At 42.7% G+C, this 19,126-nt stretch overlaps 1 protein-coding gene and 1 non-coding gene across 4 annotated transcripts in view; both read right to left on the bottom strand.

Annotated features, from left to right (window-relative positions):
• Positions 1–19,126, bottom strand: part of SEC61A2 (SEC61 translocon subunit alpha 2) — a 38,833-nt gene that overhangs the window by 7,889 nt on the left and 11,818 nt on the right. For all 3 annotated transcript variants that reach the window (XM_054436024.2, XM_054436025.2, XM_054436026.2), the window contains exons 4-8: positions 14,439–14,517; positions 7,880–8,011; positions 7,645–7,754; positions 1,515–1,668; positions 379–539 (exon numbers count right to left, since the gene is read on the bottom strand). In XM_054436024.2, the coding sequence (XP_054291999.1) occupies positions 379–539; positions 1,515–1,668; positions 7,645–7,754; positions 7,880–8,011; positions 14,439–14,517 (636 nt within the window). The remainder of the gene's footprint in view (positions 1–378; positions 540–1,514; positions 1,669–7,644; positions 7,755–7,879; positions 8,012–14,438; positions 14,518–19,126) is intronic.
• LOC129007027 (small nucleolar RNA U13) lies at positions 11,837–11,940 on the bottom strand. The gene has a single exon (XR_008492206.1). It is a non-coding gene; the product is annotated as a small nucleolar RNA U13 (small nucleolar RNA).

Genomic DNA, 19,126 nt, shown 5'->3' with positions numbered 1-19,126 from the left:
GGAGAATCACTTGAACTCAGGAGGAGGAGGTTGGAGTGAGCTAAGATCGCGCCACTGCACTCCAGCCTGGGCAACAAGAGCAAAACTCTGTCTCAGGAAAAAAAAGAAAAGAAAAGACAATGCTAACAAAGACGTTCTGCCTTTTACAGTGTTGAGAGTCTGCTTCCTGCTGATGGGTCAAAACAAAAAACAAAAAAAGTACAGAGACTCCAATATTTCACACCTTAAAATCAAAGTCTGGAGACTCTAATTGCAAAATCATATTTCCCTTGATCTTAAACCCTGACTTGTTAAACAACAGCATGTCGGATGGCATTCTCTTTAAGAGCAAAATAAAAATCTACATCCCACTTACTTTGGTGAAAATGTCATACTTACTTGGAAATATATAACAACAGCAAACACAAAAACTGTAGCAATGAGGTTCATGAGATTGGGTAAGTTCTGCCGATAAAAAGCCTCCCGTAAAGCTCGGACTTTGTCCGTCCTGGTGGCCAACAAATGGAACAGAGCTATGACTGCACCCTCAAACTCAGTACCTGTAAAATCAAGACAGACACAACCTGTGGACTCATCGTCCAAAGCGGTCCCAAAGCTCAAACAACTAACCGTGAAAGTCCAGTATACAGCAGAAAATATGAGTCAAAAGAATTCACCAATGTTTGCTTTATGATATAGCCATGTGAGCAGGTTCTACAAATATTTAGATCATTGAGGCAAATCTATGTTTTTATAGCATAAATCCGAAGTTTTCTCAAGAGACTATTCTTGAAGAAAACATACAATGTAAAATTTACCAAAGCAAAATATCATTCATAGAGATTTGCCTCTCCTTTACTTCAGGGAAGGGAGAGAGTGTTTTTAGGAAAAATAAACAGCAGCAAAGCAGAGCAGAGATGTCAGAATAAGAGACAGATGTCACTCTATCGAGCCTGCCTCGAAGTTTACCGCACCAAGAACATTAATCATCATTACAGTTTTCTTAAGGCTGGGATCAGAGTTTAGGTATTAACCACTTAGGACAGTATCTGTTAGAAGTGGAGATGAGGAAGGGGAAAGAGAGAATGAAATATTTCAAAACTTCAGTGCTATTACAAAGCCAATTAGAAGAGCAGCAAAGTAGGAGTGCTCCAGGTGGATTCAATGAACAACAGTCTTTTCATCTGAAAAATCTAAAATCCACTACCTTTTTATCCCCCTACGGATGCTGAAATCAGTCAAATAAATGACTTCTGCAGCAATGCCTTAAGCAAGGTTAACAAACGAAATTTTGAAAATCTGTTTGCAACCACTGAAATTTTAAATAAGCAGAGGCTAAAATTTTGGTACTATCCTCTCTGAGGTAGTATTGCTTACTCCACAAATCTCTGCTCATTAAGTTTTGAAGAATTCGCATTCCTTATCCCCTAGGAGAGCAAACCAGAACGGCTCTAGGCATGTACTGCGACACGATGGGTTTGTTCCCAGCACACATCCAGCAAAACGCGTGCAGTTGCAGTCACTGTGCGATGTACCTCTGCCAGTGTTAATGGTAGTGGGACTAAAGGCCTTCCAGACAATGGTCTCACAGATGTTGGTGGCAATAAAGAGGGAAATCCCAGACCCCAAGCCGTAACCCTTCTGTAGCAGCTCATCTAACAGCAGCACAATCAAACCAGCAACAAACAACTGTGGGGAAAGAAATGCAAGTAAGCGGAAGCAAGAACAAACTCAAGAAAGGGGGAGAGGAACACCATTGGCTATCTCCAAGCTAGGGGCGTTTTGAATATTAAGGCCTGATCGTTGCAGTCTCACTGTGATGAGCAACTGCATCTTTTGACCTGCTTTCATTTACTCAGGCCAATCCCGAACAGTAAGAGGACTGCAAACACTGTTGCATTATAAAGCAGATATTTCAACTTTTAAAGTCTGTTTACACTTATCTGAATAGTTTCTTTTGCAATGTTTAAATAAAGCCTGTTTGAAAAGCACACTGAAACAAAAAATGATCACAGTATTCTAGAATTTATGGCAGCAAGAAACTGAAAACATCCCAAATACCTCCAAGGAAGTAAAAAGTCAGATGAATTCTGGTATAATAGCAAGATGGAAATGCACACTGCCATCAAAGGATAAGTCTAAGGGCTGTGTTGATCCTTTGACAAAGCATTATATATATTATATATATGTATACTCTACAGAATGTGTACAGAATAAATAAAAACTAGAACACAAATATGTGCTCCAATATGTACTCGAGCAACAATGTAAAAACGCGTTCTGTACACAGTGACAAAGATTGAATGTAAATTTGAAGACAGTTAAGGTTGAGCTCATAACGTTTTTAAAAAGGAAAGCATACTGACTTTAATTTATGGGATATTGAAAATTCTGAACTTGCTTCTTGGAGAAGACATTCCTGTAAAGGCATGCATTAATTAAAAACAGTTCCTAGCCTTTCAAGTGACCTCCTCAGTCACATGACCCCTTCCGTGCACTCGAATCACCTAATCAAGACAGGAAGAAAATATGCTTCCATACCCCCAGCCTCACACATGTCCCCACTTTAAAGACACCCTCCGGCAGAAGTGAGGAAGTCACTTCCATTCCTCCCAGCTCTCAAGCCGCCCACCCTCATTTTGTACTCACTTTATCCAGTATCACCTGCTGGAAGAGCGACCAAACTAACCACATGAGACCATTTTAGGCATGCTTACCTTACACAGTGTTGTTTTTCTCCTTAACTGCCATTTCAGTAGTTGGACAGAGCCTAACTTGTCTATTTACAGGCTTTTAGTCTGAGTTTCAATGGGCGGGAGAAAGGGTACGATTCTCCAAACTTCTAAGAGAGACCATGCTAATCCTTTACTGCTTGAAAACCAAGTTTGACATTTTGACAAAATAATGTAGAGGTTAGGACTTACTACCGATTCTATTTAACCACAATAATGTAATGAGTGAACAGAGACTCCCCATCATAAATAGAGAAACCCATCCTATGCAGGAGGCAACAGCCGTCCATGAACATCAGCCACAGAAAGCATCATGATGGGCCTTGAGAAATGACCTCTCCAGAGTCCCACAGCAGCTCTGAAACAACTCTAATTCTCCACACCCCCTGTTCAGAACAGTGACCATCGGACTACAGAGTGGTTCACATATGTCCTGTGAAAATTAAACTCGGGTTTTTCCAAAGGGAGGAAGAAATCATACAGAAATGAGAAACGGTTTCTATAATTAAGGGAATAAAAGCCAGTAAATATCATGCATGCCTGTGAAAAGGGATGAGAACCCAGGAAGTGACAGCAGCATCTACAGGGATGGGACCAGAACCCTAACTGCCGCGTATTCACGGGGAATGGACAACATGTATGATGAGCCGGTATAAACATGGCACTTAACATTTTCACCCTGCACGACACCTACACACAACTTAGTTTTGTCAAACTATCTTTTGTTCAGTATGTCAAAACATACTTACCTTTATTATGTGCCATGCACACTGATATTCTCTAATAGTTTTTTTAAATTTTTAGTCAAGACCTGCTATTTAGATTTCTAAACTCACTAGCTGGAAAACACTAACCATGTGAATGAAACATGAACAAATAAGGTGAGAAATACCTTCCACAACGGCATGCAAACAGTTTTCAAAACCTATGTTTCTGGGTGAAACACACTGATCCAATCATAGCTCTTCAGTGTATCCACATATTTTCAATGTTAGCAACCCTTGAAAAGACACAAATGGGTCACTGCCCACCTACAATCAAACATGACATACCTCTTTATACATTAACACTAGAAGAATTAACCATAACACACATATTTGTATATCAGAATTCATGTAAATGAATCAGTATACATCCACTTCACTTGTTTCATTCTTGGACTGTAAGTATTTCTGATTTCTGAATACTGAAAATAAACAGCAAAATAGCTTCACTCTATTTTATATCAATTTAAATCCATAACTGACTCTGCAAGAAGTCAACCCTGTAGCCAGCTGGCTGAGAATCGCTCAGTGGAGATTCCTTAGGAATCTGAATAGATCCTTAAGTAAGATACTAGAGAGCTTTTCCTGATGTATAATGTTCTACAAGCTACATGCCAGTTCTAAGTGTCTTTTAAAAATCAAGATTATTCTAAACTCTGGATTGCAGAAAGAAAATGCTGTAAAGAAACAAAACTTAAGGCAACAATTGGCCTGTCCATACCCTCAACAATGCCTAAAGCATACCAAGAGAAACCCTAAGCCCTACAAGATACTAAAATCAGACTCCAGAATATCATCTCTCCCCATCCAATGCGCCTCTTTCCCTAATTCCCAAGGGCTATAAATTTGCCAATCAAGTGATTAGTAAATGGAGAAATAAAGACAAAGTTAATCTTTTTTTTTTTTTTGAGACAGAGTCTCCCTCTGTCGCCCAGGCTGGAGTGCAGTGGTGTGATCTCGGCTCACTGCAAACTCCGACTCCAGAGTTCAAGCGATTCTCCTGCCTCAGCCTCCCTAGTAGCTGGGATTACAGGCACCCACTGCCACGCCTGGCTAATTTTTGTGGTTTTATTTTATTTTAGTTTTTGAGACGGAGTCCCGCTCTGTCGCCAGGCTGGAGTGCAGTGGCGCAATCTGAGCTCACTGCAACCTCTGCCTCCTGGGTTCGGCCTCAGCCTCCCGAATAGCTGGGACTACAGGCTCCTGCCACCACGCCCTGCTAATTTTTGTATTTTTAGTAGAGACAGAGTTTCACCATGTTGGCCAGGAAGGTCTCAATCTCCTGACCTCATGACCCGCCTGCCTTGGCCTCCCAAAGTGCTGGGATTACAGGTGTTAAGCCACAGCACCCGGCCAATTTTTGTGTTTTTAGTAGAGACAGGGTTTCACCATGTTGGCCAGACTGCTCTCGACCTCCTGACCTCAAATGAACGGCCCATCTCGGCCTCTCAAAGTGCTGGAATTACAGGTGTGGGCCACCACATCTGAGAGTTATTCTTTAAGGAAACGTATCTTCTACCAAATGCGAAAACAATGGGGATCAGAAAGCTTCCAAATAACCTGATTTTCATTAAAAATTCCTGCCCTGGGCCAGGCATGGTGGCTCACGCCTGTAATCCCAGCATTTTGGAAGGCCGAGGCGGGTGGATCACCTAAGGTCAGGAGTTCAAGACCAGCCTGGCCAACGTGGCAAAATCCCGTCTCTACTAAAAATACAAAACTAGCTGGACATGGTGGCAGGCCCCTGTAATCCCAGCTACTGGGGAGGTTGAGGCAGAATTGCTTGAACCCAGCAGGCGGAGGTTGCAGTGAGCCGAGAATGCACCAGTGCACTTCAGTCTGGGAGACAGAGCAGGACTCCGTCTCAAAAAAATAAAAATAAAAATAAAAAATTCCTGCCCTGGTCAAATGACAAAACAGTTCCATCTCATTAGAAAAGTCATGTTTATTGTTAACAATGCTAAATAAACACTTGAACAGCATAACTTTCCTGGATATAAGTCACACTCATTAAATAATCATGTTTTGCTTCCTACATAAGGTTTCTAATTTAAAAAACAGAATGCTCTGTAATCCCAGCACTTTGGGAGGCTGAGGAGGGCAGTTCTTCTGAGGTTGGGAGTTCAAGACCAGCCTGACCAACATGGAGAAACCCCGTTTCTACTAAAAAAGTACAAAATTAGCCGGGCATGATGGTGCATGACTGTAATCCCCGCTACTTGGGAGGCTGAGGCAGGAGAATCGCTTGAACCCGGGAGGCGGAGGTTGCGGTGAGCCAAGATCGTGCTGAGCTGAGACTGCACCATTGCACTCTAGCCTGGGCAACAAGAGTGAAACTCCGTCTCAAAAAAGAAAAACAAAAACAAAAACAAAAAAAACAGAATGCTCAACCACGCCAGTCTGAGACAGTCCAATTTCCTTCTATGTATGTATTAATAAACTGGTATTTTAGATTATTAAAAAATATTTTTCTCAGCTTGATCTTGATCTTTTGAACCGATAGAAAAAAATACCTGGCTGGGAACGGTGGCTTATGCCTGTAATCCCAGCACTTTGGGAGGCCAAGGCGGGCGGATCACGAGGTCAAGAGATCAAGACCATCCTGGCCAACATAGTGAAACCCCATCTCTACTAAAAATACAAAAATTAGCTAGGCGTGGTGGTGCACGCCTGTAGTCCCAGCTACTCGGGAGACTGAGGCAGGAGAATCGCTTGAACCCAGGAATGGGAGGTTGCAGTGAGCCAAGATCGCACCACTGCACTTCAGCCTGGCGACAGAGCGAGACACTGTCTCAAAAAAAAAAAAAGAAAAAGAAAAAATTTCCTAAACTAATCCCAATTCCATAAAGTGAACAAGAAGAGGCATTTCCAAGAAAATCAGGACTCCAGATACCCATTGTTTATTAACTTAAGCAAACTTCTTTTCAAAACACAAGAAAGATAACTTAAGTATGATCTGTTCTTGAGTAGTTTATCTAAATGGTTTTTAAGGATTGTACAACAGAGAAATATCTTCTAAACTTAACATACTTTTAAGATATTTAGGGCCGGGCGCAATGGCTCACGCCTGTAATCCCAGCACTTTGGGAGGCCAAGGCGGGCGAATCACAAGGTCAGGAGTTCAAGACCAGCCTGGACAACATGGTGAAACCCCATCTCTATTAAAAATACAAAAAATTAGCTGGGCGTGGTGGCAGGCACCTGTAATCCCAGCTACTCAGGAGGCTGAGGCAGGAGAATTGCTTAGACACGGGAGACGGAGATTGCAGTGAGCTGAGATCGTGCCACTGCACTCTAGCCCGGGCAACAGAGTGAGACTCCGTCTCAAAAAAAAAAAAAAAAAAGATACTTAGGACACTGATAATTATGTTGACCTTTAAAAATTCCATTCCCAAGTATCCATTTAAAAAACCCATGGAATATATTTATGTGTGTATAAATAAATAGTGTTTCACTGACTCTAAGATATTACCATTTAAAACATCATTATTTTGTGTACTACTAAGAAAAGAATACTGCCAATTAACTTATGACACAACACCTTATTGCAAAGAATTTTAATTTTCTACTTACAAAAAGGTATTTTAGACCTAGAGGTAGATATTTATCATCTAGCTTGCCCTTCTATACATAAACAAAAACTTTCATTTCAGTAACAAATCACAACAGATTTTCTGAACACCTTTAGACAGCGATTGAACTCAAACACCCATTCTGTGAAGAACACACTCAGCCAACTAAGGACAGGACGACCTGAACAGGCTGACACACACACAGGCAGTGACAACACCATGATTGCCTCCCGGCAGACCGCAAGCGGAAGGCACTGCTTACTGTACAAAAACATCCTGATTTCAGAGACATCAAAATGTGACAAATGTGTCTCTCAAGAATCAATAAAATACAGTTGATCCATAATTCTTTGTACTGTGAAGTTATGAAGCTATTAGAATAAATTTGAATTGTTCACATCAACACAATTTGAACACATCACGGTCACATAAGGTTTTAAAAAAAATTTACACATATCACTTCAGTGATCAAAATACTAGAATTAAATAATTCAAAAGTAAGAAAATGAATAAGCCAATCACCTAAAGAACTGTTAGAAAAGGAAAAAGGAATCAAACTGTTTTGTTATCTGCATAGGAAAATATAGGATTTCTTACCTGAATGATGATCAGGAGACAGATCCCGGCACCCATTTCCGCAGGGTCCCCATACATCCCCGTCATGACATACACAATGGCTTGCCCAATGGTAATGATCATACCAAACACTGATGAAAGTTGGGGGGAAAGGAGAGCACGCTTACCACCAAAGACAAGAAAAGACTAGAGAAAACATCTTTACCACGAGCAGTCTCAAATTTGGAAAGCGCTCTTTAACTGCATTAATGCTCACATTTCTGGGCTCCATTGAATAAAGCTCTATCTTTCGGTGTATCTCCAACTTCAATGATTTTGGCTCCAGCTAACAACTGCATAATCAAACCAGATGTTACAATTGGGGAGATACCCAATTCCATTAAAGTTCCTGGAAAGGAAGGGGAGAGAAGTGTGCAATGTTTGTTGTACACGATACAAACTGATTTAGAGGTGTCGCACTCTCTAATTACCTCAACTGAAACACACATGTAAATTTTAACAAGCAAATTTTCATTTCTTAAACACTAATTGCTAAGAAAAGTTCTCATTTATTAACACAAACCTGCAGCAATGCCCTGAATAAAAAGTACTATAGGCTTGGCGCAGTAGCTCACGCCTGCAATCCCCGCACTTTGGGAGGCCTAGGTGTGTGGATCACCTGAGGTCAGGAATTCGAGACCAACTGGCCAACATGGTGAAACCCCATCTCTACTAAAAATACAAAAATTAGCCAGGTGTGGTGGCGGGCACCTGTAATCGCAGCTACTCAGGAGGCTGAGGCAGGAGAATCGCTTGAACCTGGAAGGCAGAGGTTGCAGTAAGCTGAGATTGCACCACTGCACTCCAGCCCGGGCAACAGAGTGAGACTCTGTCTCAAAAACAAACCAAAAAAAAAGAATTTATAGGGAGAAATAAGAAAGTCAAATATGCCAACTGTATAAGGAAGGTATGGAATCAAGTAATTCTACAGTGCCAAGACTTTTCCTGGGCCACTCTGTCACATCACTCCCTTCAATCCTGTTTTCATAAATGCTGAAAACGTGGCCTTCGTGTGAGAAAATAGTCCACCTTAAGGGGGATTTTTGATGTCGTCTCAGATACTTCCTCAATAGTAAAAAATAAAAACATGTTTTAGTGTTTAAGACATTAGATAGATTTATTGGCCAGGCGTGGTGGCTCACACTGTAATCCCAGCACTTTGGGAGGCCAAGACCAACGGATCACCTGAGGCCAGGAGATTGAGACCATCCTGGCCGTCTCTACTGAAAATACAAAAATTGGCCGGTGTGGTGGTGGGCGCCTGTAGTCCCAGCTACTCAGGAGGCTGAGGCAGGAGAATCCCTTGAACCGAGGAGTTGGAGGTTGCAGTGAGCCAAGATCACACCACTGCACTCCAACCTGGCAACAGAGTGAGACTCTATCTCAAAGAAAAAAAAAAAGCCGGGTGTGGTGGCTCACACCTGTAATCCCAGCACTTTGGGAGGCCAAGGCAGGCAGATCACCTGAGGTCAGGAGTTCGAGACCAGCCTGACCAACATGGAGAAACCCCATTTCTAATAAAAATACAAAAGTATCCGGGCATGATGATGCATGCCTGTAATCCCAGCTACTTGGGAGGCTGAGGCAGGAGAATCGCTTGAACCTGGGAGGTGGAGGTTGCGGTTAGCCAAGATCCCGCCATTGCACTCCAGCCTGGGCCACAAGAGCGAAATTCTGTCTCAAAAAAAAAAAAAAAAAAAAAAAGGCCGGGAACGGTGGCTCACGCCTGTAATCCCAGCACTTTGGGAGGCCGAGGCGGGTAGATCATGAGGTCAGGAGTTTGAGACCAGCCTGGCCAACATGGTGAAACTCCGTCTCTACTAAAAATACAAAAATTAGCCGGGCGTGGTGGGCGCCTGTAGTCCCAGCTACTCTGGAGGCTGAGGCAGGAGACTCGCTTGAACCTGGGAGGCAGAGGTTGCAGTGAGCCAAGATCGTGCCACTGCACTCCAGTCTGGGCGACAGAGCAAGACTCCGTCTCAAAAAAAAAAAAAAAAAAAGACATTAGATAGATTTCTTAAGTTAAATCACCAAAATTTATTATTGCAAATAGCTCTAGTCCAGAAATAGACTTAATCAAGCTTTAATGAATATTTGATATAAGAAATATGGCATTTCAAATCAGTAGAGAAAAAAAGAATGGACCTTGGCAAAAAAATTGGCCATTTTTAGGAAATTAAACCTAGATTCCTTACCTCATGTCTCATGCCTCACATCAAAACAAATGCTAGGTATATAGAAATTTTTTGTCTTTTTTTTTAAGACAGAGTCTCGCTGTCACCCAGGCTGGAGTACAATGGCACGATCTTGGCTCACTGCAACTTCCACCTCCCGGATTCAAGCGAGTCTCCTGCCTCAGCCTCCCGAGTACCTGAGATTACAGGCGTCAGCCAACATGCCCAGCTAATTTCTGTATTTTTGGTAGAGATGGGGTTTCACTACATTGGCCAGTCTGGTCTCAAATTCCTGACCTCAAGTAATCTGCCCTCCTCGGCCTCCCAAAGTGCAGGGATTATAGGCATGAGCCACTGCGCCCAGCCTCCAAGTATAGAAAATTTAAACATAAAGGATAAATGACAAAAATACTAGAAGGAAATATGGGTGAGTAGCTTATCATCTTGGGGAAGAAAGTCTTTCTAAGCATGGCAAAAAATCTAGAAGCCACAAAGGAAAAGATGGAAGATATGATTAGATACAACTACAAAACTTCCACATGGCAAAAGGCAGCATAATGGTTAAAATAAAACTATTTAGGCAGGCACAGTGGCTCACGCCTGTCATCCCAACAGTTTAGGAGGCCAGGCAGGCAGATCACTTGAGGCCAGGACTTTGAGAGCAACCTAGGCAACAAAGTGAGACCCTGTCTCTACAAAACATTAAAATACTAGCCAGACATGGTGGTGCCCAGTTGTGGTCCCAGCTACATGGGAGGCTAAGGCAGGAGTATCACTTGGCCCAGGAGGTCAAGGCTGCAGTGAGCTGTGTTTGCACCACTGCACTCCAGCCTAGGCAACAGAGCAAGAGCCTATCCCAAAAGAAGAAAAAAAAGTTAAACACAAATGACAAAAAGTTCTTATCTCTCATATGCAAAAAGCTCTTGCAAATCAATTAAAAAGTGAACAAACTGGCCGGGCACGGTGGCTCATGCCTGTAATCCCAGCACTTTGGAAGGCTGAGGCAGGCGGATCACAAGGTCAGGAGATGGAGACCATCCTGGCTAACATGGTGAAACCCCACCTGTACTAAAAAATACAAAAAATTAGCCGGGCGTGGTGGCAGGTGACTGTAGTCCCAGCTACTCAGGAGGCTGAGGCAGAAGAATGGTGTGAACTCGGGAGGCGGAGCTTGCAGTGAGCTGACATCGCGCCACTGCACTCCAGCCTGGGCGACAGAGCGAGACTCCGTCTCAAAAAAAATAAATTTAAAAAAAAAATGAACAAACCAACTTAAAAGGAAACAGCAGATACATGATGTGTCTGCTCCTGATGAAGCTTTCTCAGGAAAATGCAGCACAGGAGTAGGCCCCCAGCATCCAAACCTGTACTGTACAACCCTGGAACTCTAACAGAAGCTGATCCTACCTGGTGTGAACCCTGCTCATCTGGAATTTTAAACTAATAAATAATCTGGGGCCAGGCACAGTGACTCAAACCTGTAATCCCAGCACTTTGGGAGGGAGAGGCGGGTGGATCACCTGAGGTCAGGAATTCAAGACCAGCCTGGCCAACATGGTGAAATCCCGTCTCTACCAAAAATACAAAAAATTAGCAGGGCATGGTGGCCTGGGCCTGTAATTCCAGCTATTCAGGAGGCTGAGGCAGGAAAATCGCTTGAACCTGGGAAGTGGAGGTTGCAGTGAGCCAAGATCACACCACTGCACTCCAGCCTGAGCAACAAGAGTGAAACTCGGTCTCAAAAAAAAAAAAAAAAAATCTGGGAGTGTGGAGCTGAATCGCACAAAAAATGGAAAATATTCACCAATCCCTGCTGCTGAGGTCTAAGGGCTGGCCTGGCTCTTCCTCTTCCTGGGAATTAGCTGTTCACCTCCACTTTAGATTCCAAAAAATAACCAGTATCCTTCCAGCAAGTATCATGTTTCTGTTTAAGCTAGTCACTGATTTCCTATTCCTTAATTTTTCTCCTTTATTTAAAAACTTTTTTTTTTCTTTTTTCATGTCAGATGGGTAATGTCCCAACATCCTAACAAGGCTGGAGAGAGGCACATCTCACACATGAGCATGAAGATCCAATCATAACATCTACAGACTACGAAAGCATCTGGTTTCCTATTACTTATAACAAAAAGGAATCTAACACACTAATAAAAGTCCACTTACAGAAGAAATACAAATGTTCCATAAAAACAGAAAACAATGTTCAAACTCACCAATCTATAAAGAAATCAAAATTAAGTAACTGATGCCAGCTTTTACCTGTCTGACTGACAAGGACTAAAATACTAATAATAATATCCACTGTTGAAAGAGAAATGGTCATTCTCATATACTGTCACTGAGAGTGTAAAATCCAACAACTGTTTTGGAAGATAATTTAGCTTTCTCTATCAAAAATTTTAGTGTGCCTATCTTGTGACGTAACAGTTGAACTTCTACAAATTCATTCTATCAAAAAGTTACAGAAGGGTGTGACAGCCTTCATTGTAGCATTCTTTATAATGATGTAAAATTGGGGGGAAAAATGTCATATATGACAAGAAAGGACCCTAGTAGCCTGCAGAAGTTTCCCATCTTCCTTAAAATGTGCTCCATTCAATGGTCTCCAAGCCCTTCATGATCTGACTTAGATACATCTGCAACATCAGGTCCCATCACTCCTCCCTCTTCTTTCATTTCTTCCACCCCACACTCACCTCCTCAACGTTCCTTTTTTTTTTGAGACAGGATCTGGCTGTGTCACCTAGGCTAGAGTGCAGTGGCGTGATCTTGGCTCACTGCAAACTCTGCCTCCCAGGCTCGAGCCATCCTCCCACCTCAGCCTCCCAAGTAGCTGGGACCACAGTACACGCGACCACGCCTGGCTAAGTTTTGTGTTTTTAGTAGAGATGGGGTCTCACTTTGTTGCCCAGGCTGCTCTCGGACTCCTGACTCAAGTGATCTGCCCGCTTCAGCCTCCCAAAGTGTTGGGATCACAGGCGTGAGCCCCTGCACCCGGCCCCTCCTCAATGATCTTTGAACACACCAAGCACAGGCTCACCTCAGGGCCTTTGCACTGGCTCTTCCCTAGAATGTGCCTCCCTCAGGTCTCCATGTGGCCTCCTCTCACTTTCTGCAGGTGTCTTCAAAGATCACCTTCCTAGAGCACCTTCCCCACCCCACGTACCTCCCCAAACAGCAAATATCAACTCCATGACAATTGGGACATTGTCTTGTTCACTGCTCTAATCTCGGCACCTTGCACAAAGGCTGACACACAGTATGAACTCAGTAAGTATTTGCTGAATGAATGATCAAATAAATCATGGCATATCCTTATAATGGAATAACAACATGGCCATTAATAGCTCATGTAAGACATTAAGTAAACAAAGTAGCAGAACAGTATATACAGGACATCTTACTTTTGAGTTATAAGAAGTATATAGATACATGTAGGTGAATGTATGTGCAAAGAAAAGGCCTCAATGGATAGTCACCAATCTACCAACTCCTCCAGAGCTCCCCTCAGAAGTGACACTTTTATTTTCCACTTCATATAAATCTGTATATAAATTGCTAGTGCATTTTTAAAATAATAAATCAATATTACCTTTATAACCTAAAAACATCAAAAAAAATCTGCCATCTATTTAAAGTGTGTCCAGGCTGGGTGCAGTGGCTCACACCTGTAATCCCGGCACTTTGAAAGGCCAGGGAGGGAGGATGGCATGAACCCAGGAGTTCAAGACCAGCCTAGGCAATATGGCAAAACCTCATCTCTACAAAACTACAAAAATTAGCCAGGCATTGTGTGGCATGCACCTGTAGTCCCAGCTACTCAGGAGGCTGAAGTGGGAGGATCACCTGAAAAAAGTGTTTCCAAAAAAGAGGCAACCACTGTTCCTAAATGCAAGAAACCTCAGGACTGGTCGTACCCCTTGCTAGTCTCACTGTCCAGCATCCCCAGCCCAGCCACAATTTCCCAGATGAACTGTGCTGCTTGATTTTCAGGCTCAGCTCCAGCTGAGCTCCCCCATTGGCTCACACACTGGACTCCTTTTTTTTTTTTTTTTTTTTTTTTTGAGACAGTCTTACTGTGTTACCCAGGCTGGATTGCAGTGGTGCGATCTTAGTTCACTGCAACCTCCACCTCCCAGGTTCAAGCGATTCTCTTGCCTCAGCCTCCTGAGTAGCTGGGATTACAGGTGCATACCACCACACCTGGCTAATTTTTCTATTTTTAGTAGAGACGGGGGTTTCACCATGTTGGCCAGGCTGGTCTCAAACTCCTGACCTCAGGTGATCCGCCCAACTTGGCCTCCCAAAGTGCTGGGATTACAGGGGTGAGCCACAGCACCCCACCTGGACTCCAATTCTAATGTTATCTGGACATTACCTTCTTTGACACTGAAGATCAGGGTTTTCTAGTCCATGAAAACCCAAGAACAGATTTCTCTATGATTACAGTAATCACACGGTGTTGTCATTATCTACATGCTAGGCTTTTGTAGGCAATGATATCCTCCCCCTCCCTGTAGACATTGAAAACTCATTGCTAATCCACATGTTTCCATCTGTTTGCTGTGAGTAGGAGTGTAGAGACAGAAAAGACACGCATACCTCTATTGGAAGCCAGAATGACTCTCATCCAGTAGAAAGGATCTGCAGAATCTGATGACATGATTCCAAACAGTGGGATCTAAAATAGTACACAGAATAGTTTATGAAACTGTATTATATAAGGCTGAGGCATAAGAATCGCTTGAACTCAGGAGGCAGAGGCTGCAGTGAGCTGAGATCACGCCACTGCACTCCAGCCTGGGTGACAGGAGACTGTCCCAAAAAAAAAAAAAAAAAAGTGTAAAGTGTGCACTTAATTTACAAGGTATTCACTTACTGTTTGCAATACTTTTTTAAAAACTATTCTTATGTTCTTTAACGAAAACAACCATATCTTCAAGGTAAAGCTGTTTATTAAAAAGAAAATAAAAAGAAAAACATTCCATCACATAAATAAGGGTTAATAAAAAAAATAATTAAAAGAACCAGAAAGTGAAAATAAAAATAAAAACAACAAATCATTACTTAGTGTATTCACTAGTAAATACATCAGTTATGGAGTGTGGTGGTGCAACAATGTGAATATTCCTAATGTTACTAAACTGTACTTAAAAATGGTTAAGATGGCCTATTTTCTATACTTTTACCACAATTTAAAAAACACTCCCACCAGTAGATTATGGAATATTATACCTGCCTGGTCATAGAATAATTTTGCAAAGCTCCATATACTAAAGACAGCCAAGGTCACTCTTCTCAGTGTAAGACTGACTAGCCACAATGGAATATTACATGGCCACTAAAAATTATGCTTACTCAATCTGTAACAACATGGAAGAAGTACTTATGTCATAAAACTAAATATAAAACAGCAGTTCTCAACCAGGGGTGATTTTAGCCCCACCCCCACAAGACCCTTGGCAGTATCTAGAGACATTTTTGGTTTTGGTTGTCACAACTTGGGGCCGAGGTGGAGACCAAAGTGACTCCATCTTGGATGCTAATCTACCAGGTTGACTTCTGCTCAACCCTAGTCCCAGGGATAACTCCTGATTCCTGCTTTATTTACAGTCCTTAGTGTAAGAACATGTACTCGCTATAAATCCTGCCCTGAGATCCAAGCAACCTTGATGCTATTACACAAATAACAGGCTGTGACACACAGCATTCTTGCATGTTCTGGAAGGCTGCCTTCAATTGTCCTGCACAAAGCACGTACACCCTTTCCCTATGATAGATTAGCCCTGGGTCTGGAAGTAAGAGTGCAGGCCTTTCCCTGTCTTACTGCTGCCCCAAACTATGCTTATGTCCATAAAATCACCCTCCACTGACAAACTGGATTTGTCTCCTTCATTCATTGGTTTCGCAGCTCCTTCAGTGTTTGGGGGTCATTTTGCATATACAGCCCCTTCACAGAACAGGGGGTGATGGCTAGTAGAGGCCAGAGATGCTGCTGAACATCCTAAAATACACAGGACAGACCCCCGGGACAAGGAATCATCCTACCTCAAATTCAGGAGTGTGACTGTTAAGAAGCCCTAGTATAAAAACAAAGTACGAAAGTGTATATATAAACTATGACACTGTAAATAGATGTACAGAAAATAAAACTAGGAGTAGATATCTTTTTAAATCCTAAACAGCAATTACCTGTAGATGATGGGATTATGGTTGACTTTTTCTTCTGTATTCTTTTCAAATGTATCAAATTATCCATAATGAGGACATTAACTTTTCATTAAAACAACAACAACAACAAAAAACACCTTAAGTTCAGATTGCTTCCTATTATATAACCCATGTTTAGGATACAGCACTTGGCCTTAACCCCTCCTTAACCAAGTGGGGATTAGACAAAGACATTTCAAAAACCTTCTCTATATGAAACTGATTTTTCAGAAGTTACAAAAGATGCTGGCAGCAATTTTAAACAACTCACGTGGTCAACCTAAACCTCTCTGAAAGTCTGAATTTATTAGCGGGGTAATAAAACTGGTAAAGCATGAAACATGGATATTTTATGTGCACCTGGCAGCTGTAGACACTCTTCATTTAAAGTGAGAGGTGAGGGCCAGGCACTTTGGCTCAGGCCTGTAACACCAGCATCTTGGGAGGCCAACGTGGGCAGATCACTTCAGGCCAGGAGTTCGAGACCAGCCTGGCCAACATGGTGAAACCCCATCTCTACTAAAAATACAAAAATTAGCAGGGAGTGGTGGCTCGTGCCTGTAATCCCAGCTACTCAGGAGGCTGAGGTAGGAGAATCGCTTGAACCTGGGAGGCAGAGGTTGCAGTGAGAAGACATCACGCCACTGAACTCCAGCCTGGGCAACAGAACAAGACTCCATCTCAAAAAAAACCAAAAACAGCTGGGAGTGGTGGCTCACACCTGTAATCCCAGCACTTTGGGAGGCCAAGACGGGTGGATCACGAGGTCAGGAAATGGAGATCATCCTGACTAACACGGTGAAACCCCATCTCTACTAAAAATACACAAAATTAGCTGGGCGTGGTGGCACGTGCCTGTAGTCCCAGCTACTCAGGAGGCTGAGGAAGGAGAATCGCTTGCATCTGGGAGGCGGAGGTTACAGTGAGCTGAGATCACACCACTGCACTCCAGCCTGGGTGACAGAGCGAGACTCTGTCTCAAAAACAAACAAACAAACAAAAGAAACATTACAGGGGAGTCCATATTAAAATATTCCACAAGTGGAGAGTGGTCACTTGGCCCAACGACTTTCCTTAATCTCCCATGGTTAGGTGCTCTGTGGGAAATGGAACAAGCCAACCTCCCATAATTAATGGTATACCCTCCTTTCCTGCAGCCAGTAGGATTATTAAAATTGGTTTCTAATTTTATTTCACTTAGTAAACTCCATAGCTAGAGGATCATGTACAACAACAGGTGGGCAACAATAGGAGCCTATTTTCTATGAATCTGTCACAGTTGCAGAGTTCCAAACTTTGCACTATATTTAATACAATAATCAGTTTCAACTTGTTAAGGCACTCTAAGCAGGTGGCCATTAGCCTGTGGTTGTTTCTGTACCCTGAAATCTCACAAAAGAAAAATGAAAATGACCTTAGAGGATATTTAATTCTGAATGAGTTTCAGCCAGTTACAGACAGCCAACCAGCCTATTGGCTACACAGAAACCTCTCACTGGAACATAATCAAATGAGGCAAACGCCTAGCTGTAGCCAATCAAGTAATTTCTTTACTTCTGCAATTCTTTACTTCTGCTACAAAAGCTCACTGCCCACACCTGTGGAGCAGCTCTCGGCCCCTCTACCCATGTTGAGTGCTGTCAGGTTTATGAATCCTTTAATGCTCAAATAAACCCTAAGTTTATCTTGTCTGAAGTTTCTTTTAACAAACTTGACAAAATACTGTATAGTACTTAGAGAAACAAAGCATTCCACGCCCTAATGGAAACCTGAACTAATCAGATGGAGAAACAGAAAATTAGCACCAGGGATTTCCAAACCAAAAACAAAACAAGATATTTCTGGGGGAAGATGGCAAGATGAAATTAAATCACAGCATTTTCCTCCACTGACACATAATAAAACACTTTTTTTTTTTTTGACACAGAGTCTCACTGTCACCCAGGATGGAATGCAGTGGTATGATCTTGGCTCACTACAACCGCTGCCTCCCAGGTTCAAGCAATTATCCTGTCTCAGCCTCCCAAGTAGCTGGGATTACAGGTGTGTGCCACCACGCCCGGCTAATTTTTGTATATTTAGTAGAGACAAGGTTTCACCACTTTGGCCAGGCTGGTCTAAAACTCCTGATCTGCCCCCCTCTGCCTCCCAAAGTGAGGGGATTACAGGTGTGAACCACCACACCCAGCCTAAAATACATTTTTTAAAACATGTAAAATAGCAAAAGCTACCAAGAATGAAAAAAAGCTATGGAAAGAGAAAAAAATCTGTGAAGCAGCCAAACAAGAAAAGGGATTGTCAGCTTGAAGCCTGGTGGTCCTGGGGGAAAAACTCCAGACAGCTGAGGAGGAAGGAGACTCAGCACCAGAGCTGCTCCTGACCTTCACAACGGGAAGTCGACAGGATCTCAGACCTCCCACCAATGTTCCAAATCTGGAGGAAGTAGACCGCAGATATTCTTATCTCGTTCCCTCCTCTGGATAAGAAGGAAGAGAAACAGCAGCTGGGAAGAAATGGATGAAAGAGAAGACAGCAACTGGCTGAGCCTCTCTGATGGAAGTGAAGTGTAATGGGCTACACCGAATTGGGAATGAAAAATTCTTCCACTACAGGGCAGCAATCTGGAGCCTAGAATGAAAGACATGCCCCCTCAGTCATATGTGGCAGACAGCTTCTCTAGACAGTTAACAAAAGACCAAGAAATACTATACATTCCAAAATAAGTAGAAGGGTCCAGGCACAGTGGCTCACACCTGTAATTCCAGCACTTTGGGAGACAGAGGCAGGTGGATAACTTGAGCTCAGGTGTTCAAGACCAACCTCGCCAACATGGTGAAATCCCATCTCTACTAAAAACACTAAAATTAGCCGGGTATGGTGGCACGTGCCTGTAATCCCAGCTACTTGGAAAGCTGTGGCACAAGAACTGCTTGAACCCAGGAGGTAGAGGTTCCAGTGAGCCGAGATCGCACCACTGCATTCCAGCCTGGGCGACAGAGCTAAGACTCCATCTCAAAAACAAAAAAAATAGCTAGAAGGGAATATGTCAAATGTTTCTAGCATAAAGAAAAGACAAGTAT

Source organism: Pongo pygmaeus, chromosome 8 (genome assembly GCF_028885625.2).
Source record: "Pongo pygmaeus isolate AG05252 chromosome 8, NHGRI_mPonPyg2-v2.0_pri, whole genome shotgun sequence".
Taxonomy (NCBI): domain Eukaryota; kingdom Metazoa; phylum Chordata; class Mammalia; order Primates; family Hominidae; genus Pongo; species Pongo pygmaeus.
The sequence above is the reverse complement of the archived record's forward strand: the minus strand, read 5'-3'. Positions and strand labels throughout refer to the sequence as shown.